Raw genomic sequence first — 9,040 nt, 5'->3', positions numbered from 1 at the left:
TCTTTTGCTGTTTCGGTTTTTCGTATTTTAGTAAGTTTGTCCAATCGTACGTTTGTATTTTCGCTTGTTCGGTATTTTGCTTATTCGTAATTCTGTAATTTTCGTATTTTAGTAAATTCGTACGAAAATCCATTCGTTACAAACGGAATCGCACATGTCTATCTATTATACCTATAATAAATAAATAAAACATACAAATCACTTTCTCTGTTTGTCTGACTGATAGTGGAAATCCAAAATTGTGGGTTTTAGCTAGAAAAAGAATAGAGGAACAATATACCAACAAAAAAAACTTGTTGGGGTGACACTTGTCTAAGACTTAGGGCCAAATCCACAAAGACCCGGCGTAACGGCGAATTTATAATTTAAGTTACACTGCCTTAAAATTTCTACCTAAGTGCCCGATCCACAAAGCACTTACCTAGAAATTTCTGGCCGTGTAACTTAAATTCCGCCGGCGCAAGGCGTTCCTCATTTCATGGGGGCGATTCCCATTTAAATGAGGCGCACTCCCGCGCCGGCCGTACTGCGCATGCTCGTGACGTCATTTTCCCGACGTGCATAGCGCAAAATTACGTTACGTCGGGCTTTGTGGATTGCGACGGGTCAATAAAGTTGCGTCGGGAAAAAAAAAAGATACGGCACGAAAAAAAAAATTCTAATTCGAAAAAAAAACGTGTCGCTAGACAGAAGGGTCTACTAACTTTACACCATGTAAAAGCAGCCCTAATTTTGCGTATGCAACTTAATACTTACGGAGAAAAAACGAAGCAGAAAAGCTTTGTGGATCTCCGTAAGTGCTAATTTGCATACCCGAGGCGGCATTTCGACACGAAATGCCCCCAGCGGCAGATGCGGTACTGCATCCTAAGATCCGGCAGTGTAATTCAATTACACATGCTGGATCTTCTCCCTAACTATGGAAAACTGATTCTGTGGATCAGTTCCATAGTTAGGACCAGGGATACGACGGAGTAACAGCAGTTACTCCGTCGTATCTCTTTTGAGGATTTGGCCCTAAATTTCCCAATTCTTGTTGTGTCTACAGAAAAAGGACATCTTTCCAATGGGACACAGATTGCATACAAAATCCTAACAGTGGTTTTATCTATTCCCTATTCTACCCAGAATGAAAAAAGCTTTGGCTATAAATACACCCCACTGCAACTGAAAATGGCTTAATAGTATACATTTCTTTCCTAAAAAATATAGAGATAGGAGTGTTTTCATTGGCATGAGAAGCTAAAAGCAAGCAGGCAATACTGGGCCTTTCCAAAGTAATCATCACTTGTGTGCGCTAAAATAAATGTTTATTTGTAAAGCAAATATTTTATCCCAGATGGAAAAAGGTAAGAAGCAAAAAAAAGCTCCATATGGTGCAGGTCAAAATGTAAAGGTTTTATTTAAAAATGGATTTGTACAACAGAAGCAAACGTTTAAACAATGTGGGAAGCAATAAGATGCAGGTCCGACGCGTTTCATCTCAATAGGACTTCAACTGGGGCATGAAAATATAAAAAAAATGATCATTTCCCTTTTTCCCTTTTTTTATAAGTGTTCACATTCCCTCTGTTCTGAGCCGGGGAAGGAGGAGCAACAGCACACTGAGATTCCGAGTGAATGGCTGTGCATGGGAGGTGTGTCAGGACAAGTCTGATCATTGGAGGAGAGTAGGCTGAGTTCCCAGCACAGCTAGAGAACCAAGCCCAGTGTGTTCTCATGCTTAGTGTGATCAGTTTTTAATAGGAAAGCAGAGGGGCTGACAGGATCACCAGGTATTCCACACATAGGAAGCAATTTAAAGGAGAACAGGGTAAGTTTTCATACAAGTACATGGTACAGCAGGCACATATTAGGATATGAAATGCTGGGGTAACAAACGCTTTAAAAGAGGAGCGAGGCCCCTTTCAAATTATGAGTTCAGCATGATCAAAACACAAGAAAAATGTAATTCCATTTTATTTTAGTGTATTTTGTGGTGTGATTTCCCTATAAGGCTGCTCTCTTAGTTAAATTCTTTACTCCCCATATCCCCACAGCAGTAATCTTCCAGTACTGTGGGGTTAATAGAGCCACTGGACATGCCATAGTCACTCATCAAGAGTGTGGAATATGCCCACCCTTTCTGCCCCCTCCTTCATTGTGCTATATGAAAGTGCTCCATGAATGGAGGAAGGTGAATAAAAGGTCTGCTTCCTCCATTTATTATTGATGGAAGCTATAGTACAGCTCCTGTGAATGAAGGAGGGGGGCAGAAAGGTACGGGTATAGCACACTTGAGTGCCTACGAAAGGTCCTACAGCTGTATCAACCCCCACAGCACCTGATGAGCCCCCAGCACAAAGGGACACTTTTCACGGAATGTAAGCCCTCTTCCTTGTGCTGACTTAAAGCGGAGTTCCAGCTAAAAAAAAAAAAAAATTTAATTGTTCCTAACATTATTACTAATTAAAAACAATACCGATTATACAAAGTTCATTTTGGATTTAGTAAAGATATAAATTATTTCTCCCTCCTGTTGTGGCCATTGCCATCATGATTGTGGGCATGTGAAGCCCAATCGATATCTCTTCCTGGTTTGCCTTAGAGGGGTGCGTGCTGGGTAACCATCATGCACCTCTCTAAAGCAAACCAGGAAGAGATATCGATTGGTATGGATGGGTAACCAGCATACACCTCTAGATCTCGCGCATGCACGATTCACCAGCGGGCGTAGCGGCAATTGTTTCTAAAGTTGCCATAATAATGGGCGGTGGCGGAGGAAGGTCCCGCCCCATTGTTATGGCAACATAGATAAACACATCTCGGCACTGCGATCCGCCCTAAATCGTGTAATTTCCTGTCAGGAAATAAAGTGATTTTTGATCACAGTACTGCCCACAGACTCATGGGAAATAATGACACATCATTTCCCAGGAGCACAGGTGAGGGAAGAAATAACGAGGACCAGGAAGTGGCAGATTAGGAGGACTACATAGCAACAGGGCGATTCAGGCAAGTAAAAAAAAAAATGTTATCCTCCAAATAGTTTTTTATAGGTTTAGAGTAGTATAATGCTGAACAAAAAAAAGTTTCAGGGTGGAACTCCGCTTTAACAAAATGAACTAACGTTAGGCTTTAGGTAAGCATTCAGCTGCAGAAGGGTTAAACTGCTTAATCAGTGATACATTTCATATAATATCCACCATGAATACATTAATTACCACCAGAAAATCTACATAACAAGGAGTACTGTTTTTTTTTTTTGTACAAGTGCACATAGAATAACTAAGGCTGCATTCACACTACAACGCGGCGTATTTTGCCGCGATTTGTTTACCTTTTTTTTTTACAAATTATTTCCATTGCTGTCTATGCCGAACGCGGAAAGCTGACCGAAAAAAAGGGTCCGGGACTTGTTTTCAGGCGGCAGGCGTACAGCGTTTCGGCGTTTGGCGTGAGATGTGAACCATCTCATAGACATCAATGGAAATTCGCCCCTCCAGCAGCACGAGCGTCGCGCTTCAGGCGTATATACGCCGAGGTGTGAATGCAGCCTAAGAAAGGCAAGAGCATTTCATTTAACACAAGGTATACAGTAGTGGATTACAATTACCTGTATATGTCATCACCATTATTCGTTTTTGTATGTCTACAGCTACATACAGACAACTCTTCCAATCCTAAGTGTAACTAAGAGCACTTTCATTGCACAGGGAAGAAAATGTCCATATGAGCCTCACATCTCTGCAAACCCCAGGTAAGAAAGTGCAACAGCCTCAGCCCATTCTCCAGCCAGGCCACACCCCCCGGAGCTTAATCCTGAGGATCGCCATGATGCCAGGGCGAGCTCCGTCCTAGCCTGCACAGTGGTCTGCTTTATTGATTGGAATTCCTACAGCCCGGGCAGCATTCAAAATTTCGGTTTGGGGTCACACTAAGAGCACTTTCATATTGCGTCAGTGCGGTTTCCCTGCAGTGCGAATGCAGGCGCACCAAAAGTCCTGCATGCTGTATCTTTGGTGCACTTTCAGAAAATGCACCAAAACCACCCAATCTAATAGAAGGCTATGGGAAAGTGCAGGTAACCAGTACAAAAACACTGCACTGCACCTGCGCCCGCAGGGAAACTGCATCGGAGAAGTGTGAAAGGGAGTCTTAAGCAACTATACAGAAAGCAGATGTCCCGTAGATGTCATTGAGGTCACAGTATGTGTACTTACAGTGTTACTTTATGCGGTATGGACACTTGCGCTCACCACAGTGACCACAAATTTGAATAGTCTGTTCTTGGCATGTTTGCTATAGTTGTACACTGTTGCAGGTAAGTATCAGTCTGTACACAGCCTTTATAAATCACAATATATCAAGAAATGTCATATTTCATAGACTGACACTGTAAAGAAAAACATCAGCCTAGTCAGATCACAGTGGCTTTGTTGTCCCATCTTCAAGGGAATCCTGTTCGGTCAAAGCCTCTGATATGGATTGTAGCTGCACATTGGCTTCTTCAAGTTCTTTCACTCTCTTGCCTTTGATACTAAATTCCCTGATGTGTGGTACTAAAGCTTTCCATGTTTTACCTAAAATATAAATGTAAGTATCCATCACTGTGTTTATTTTTTAAAGGGAATCTATAAACGACTAAAATATTTGAATCATTGGAAGGCAAACCATCTAATGTAGGAGTGTCCAAGCTGTGGCCCACAGGCCGCATGCGGCCCAAGATGGCAAAGAATGGGGCACAGCACAAAATCGTAAACTTATTTAAAAAGGATTTAAATGTCTTTGTAAAAATGCATTTACACTTAAAGGGGTCGTAAAGGTAAAAGTTTTTGCTACCTTAATGCATCCTATGCATTAAGGTAAAAAAACATCTGACAGCACCGCCCCCCCCCACCCCCCCCGAGCCCCCGTTTTACTTACCTCACCGTTCGAAAGTCCCGGGCGCATGCTTGTGATCTTGTTCGGTTCCCAGCCTGGCCGTTGATTGGCTAGGCTGGGCGGATTGATAGCAGCGCAGCCATTGGCTGGCGCTGCTGTCAATCACATCAGATGACGTGGCGCGCCGGGGGGCGGGGCCGAGTTATACAGTTGGCGGCTATGCCCGCCGCTGTATCACGGGAGCGCACTCGCAAAAGCTTTCCGCCATGCGAGGGAGCTCGCATGAACGTGGAAAGCTTTTGCGAGGAGGAGCCGAGACAGCCGCCGAGGGACCTCAGAAGACAGGATTCGGGTCACTCCGTGCAAAACGAACTGCACAGCAGAGGTAAGTATAACATGTTTGTTATTTAAAAAAAAAAAAATTCTGCCTTTAGTGTTCCTTTAAAGGAGTTGTAAAGGAAAATTTTTTTTTTGCTGAAATGACTGTTTACAGGGTATAGAGACATAATAGTTAACTGATTCCTTTTTAAAAACGATTAAAAATAGATAAAATCAATCATATAATGTACCTGTAGTTTCTAGTTTCGTTTTTGCATGTTGTTTCCTGCTTCTGTGATGTACAGAGCCACAGAGCCAATACAGGGCATTGATGGTTTGGAAAACGAAACTGATTGGTGCTGAGGGGTTTTAGACATACAGGGCTAGATTCAGATAGGTTAGCGGATCTTTAGATCATTTACGATCCGCCGCCGCAAGTTTTTGAGGCAAGTGCTTTATTCAGAAAGCACTTGCCTGTAAATTTGAGGCGGCCTATCGTAAATCCCCCAGCGTAATTCAAATTCCGCGGATAGGGGGCGTGTAAAATTTAAATCAGGCGCGTCCCCGCGCCGAACCAACCGCGAATGCGCCGTCCGTCAAATTTCCCAGCGTGCATTGCTCTAAATGACGTCGCTAGGACGTCATTGGTTTCGACGTGAACGTAAATTACCTCCATCCGTATTCGCAAACGACTTACGCAAATGACGTAAAAAATTCAAAATTCGACCGCCATACTTAACATAGGATACGCGGCATATAGCAGGGGTAACTATACGCCGGAAAAAGCCGAACGCAAACAACGAAAAAAAAAAGCGCCGGGCGGTCGTTTGTTTCTGAAACTCCTCATTTGCATATTCCTCGCGTATACAAACGGAAGCGCCACCTAGCGGCCAGCGTGAGATTGCAGCCTAAGATCCGACGGTGTAAGTCACTTACACCTGTCGGATCTTAGGGATATCTATGCGTAACCTGATTCTATGAATCGGGCGCATAGATACGACGGCCGGACTCAGAGATACGACGGCGTATCAGGAGATACGCCGTTGTATCTTCTTTCTGAATCCGGGCCACAGTAATCACACCTCCTTGATTAGTGACCACAGAGAGAAAGCTCCCAGCACTGTGGTTATCAGGAAACAGACAACCAGGAAGTGTGGCGATCAGAGAAGAATTACAGCAACTTGAGAGCAAAAACGAACAATGAGGACATGAAAACAGCACTGCATTAAGGTAAAGGAAGCTATTAAGATTAAAAAAAAAAAATTCCTTTACAAACCCTTTAAGTGAACACATGCAGCTGAAGAAAAATTTGACAGTGTCTCTTTACTGGACTTTTATTTTCCCGAAGAAAAATATCCCACTCTTCACAATCACTCCTCATTAATGCCATCAGTTTTCAGCAGCGCCTATATTTGTGAGCAACTATTTCCAAGGGTGAAGCACACAAAGGGCAAAATTAGAACCAAAATATCTCATGAGCACCTTGATAATTCATTGAGAATTGTTACTACATCCATCCAACCAGATATTGATCCTTTAGTTTCAGTGGTGGCTGGTGTTTTTTTCCATTGGACAGTTGGGACATCAAAGCCCCGCACTTACCCCATCTAGGAATCGGGTGGGCGGGGAGCGTGTCCGGCAGCTTTCTTCCTCCTCCTGTGGTGCAGCTTACGTTGGCTTCCGCAGTGCACCCCCCTCCTCCTCCTCCTAGGAGTCCAATAGGATTGCCTGACCTTTCAGCCAATTGGGAAAGGGTATCAAACCCGTGCTTACTGATTGGCGGAGAGGCAATTTAGAAAAGCGAATATTCATTTGCTTTTCTAACACACCGGGGTGGGCTCCGAGCACAATGCTCTGCACCATGAGCCCACGCTATTTTGAAGCCTATTAGAGCCTGTGGCTCTAATCAGGTGCTTAAAAAAACAGCTAGTGTAATTCATGAGCCCGGCATCCTGAAAGGGGCCGGATGCACGAATAGGGGTGGGCATGGCAGCCGTGGATAGATTCATGCTATGCATGAATCTATCTATTAATCATATATGGGGTGGTGTGGATAGAGGGGACAGGCCGCCCCTGATTAGTTTATCAAAACCAGTGTCAAATATCGCAATAGTTTTACGTTGCCCTCTTTTACTATGCATACTAGAACATTATGGCAATGCCTTTTTTTTTTTTTTTTAGCATCCGTGGTTTACAACACGCTTTAACTCATAGTGTGCCTGCACTTTTTGCAAAGTTCCTGGAATTCAGCTTGAATTGAACACAGTATCATGTTATTCACTAGGTTAAAGGGGTTCTAAAGGAATTTTTTTTTTTTTTCATAATAAGCATCCTTTACCTGCAGACATTTCTCTTTTCACTTCCTCATTGTTTGTTTTTGCTCAGAAGTTGCTCTATTTCTTCTCTGTTCTGTTAGGCCCCGTACACACGGTCGGACAAAATCGATGAGAATGGACCGAGGTTCAGTTTCATCGGTCCAAACCGACCGTGTGCATAGCCCATCGGTCTGTTTTCCTTCGGTCCAAAATTTTAAAACATGCTTCAAAACCGAATTGATGGACCGCTGCCCGATCGGTCCAAACCGATGGTTAGTACAGAAAAGCATTGGTTCAAAACCCGCGCATGCTCAGAATCAAGTCGACGCATGCTTGGAAGCATTGAACTTCGTTTTATTCAGCACGTCGTGTGTTTGACGTCACCGCGTTCTGACCCGATCGGTTTTTGGAACAATGGTGTGTACGCACATCAGATCATCAGGCCACTTCAGCGGTGAACCGATGAAAACGGTCCGTCGGACCATTCTCATCGGTTTGGAATGACCGTGTGTACGCGGCCTCACACTTCCTGCTTGTCTGATTTTACTGACCACCGTGACAGGAGGCTTTACTGCGGTGGTCAGTGAAGTGCTCACCCCCTCCTGGGAACTACATCTGTGCGGCAGGACGCTCTCTACGTGTTAGAGACCTCAAGGAGGTGTGAATTACTGGGCGTGCCGCAATGCATACTGGGAAATGTAGTTCTTACATGAACGAATGATGCAAACCAGGAAGTGAATGAGAGAACATAAACTAGAATGTCGGAGGTGATATAGATGAAGGAATTTAATAGGTATTTACTCGTTTTTTAACAGAATCATTACACTATTCTGTCTGTCTACCAGTTGCAGACATTAATTTTAGGCAAAAAAAAATGTTTTACTTTACTTTAGTAAGTCACTTCCATCACCACTGTCACTGCTCCACCTCTCCACCTCCTCCAATCAGAGAACACTTTGCATTCAGTAAATGCAAAGCATTCTCTGAGTGGTGCTTGCGCCAAGCAGACATCCTCAGGAGAGAGCTTCATGTATATCAGATAAAGCTCTGGTCTCATAAATGTATTTCTTGAGAGACTGCAAAAAAATGTGCATTTATTATTTTTTGTCAAAAGGTGCACTTATGCTTTTAGCTCACACACAGGTTTCATTTTGCAGTGGAAAAAATCTATACAGTGCCTTGCAAAAGTATTCACACCCCTTGAAATTTTCCACATTTTGTCATGTTACAACCAAAAACGTAAATGTATATTTTGGGGATTTTATGTGATAGATCAACACAAAGTGGCACATAATTGTGAAGTGGAAAGAAAATTATAAATGGTTTTCAAATTTTTTACAAATAAATATGTAAAAAGCATGTCTTGCAAAGGCGTGCACATAGGGTGTAAGGTGTGCCTGGGCACACCCTAATCACCCTGTACTATGCAGATTCCCCCTGCTGCCTGGCTGCAGAGAAAGGGACTGGGGAATCTCTGTCATCAGTCCCTTTCTCTGTCTCAAAAGTTAGACATCAGGGGTCTGTTTAGACCACTGATATTTCAC

General features: G+C 43.3%; 1 protein-coding gene across 2 annotated transcripts in view; it reads right to left on the bottom strand.

Annotated features, from left to right (window-relative positions):
* Window positions 1–3,475: 3,475 nt before the first annotated feature.
* TRPV1 (transient receptor potential cation channel subfamily V member 1) overlaps window positions 3,476–9,040 on the bottom strand; it is a 53,981-nt gene continuing 48,416 nt past the window's right edge. For both annotated transcript variants that reach the window (XM_040338640.1, XM_040338641.1), the window contains one exon: window positions 3,476–4,562. In XM_040338640.1, coding sequence (XP_040194574.1) covers window positions 4,405–4,562 — 158 coding nt within the window. In that variant the 3' untranslated portion in view covers window positions 3,476–4,404. The remainder of the gene's footprint in view (window positions 4,563–9,040) is intronic.

Source organism: Rana temporaria, chromosome 2, assembly GCF_905171775.1.
Source record: "Rana temporaria chromosome 2, aRanTem1.1, whole genome shotgun sequence".
NCBI classification, from domain to species: Eukaryota; Metazoa; Chordata; class Amphibia; order Anura; family Ranidae; genus Rana; species Rana temporaria.
The sequence above is the reverse complement of the archived record's forward strand: the minus strand, read 5'-3'. Positions and strand labels throughout refer to the sequence as shown.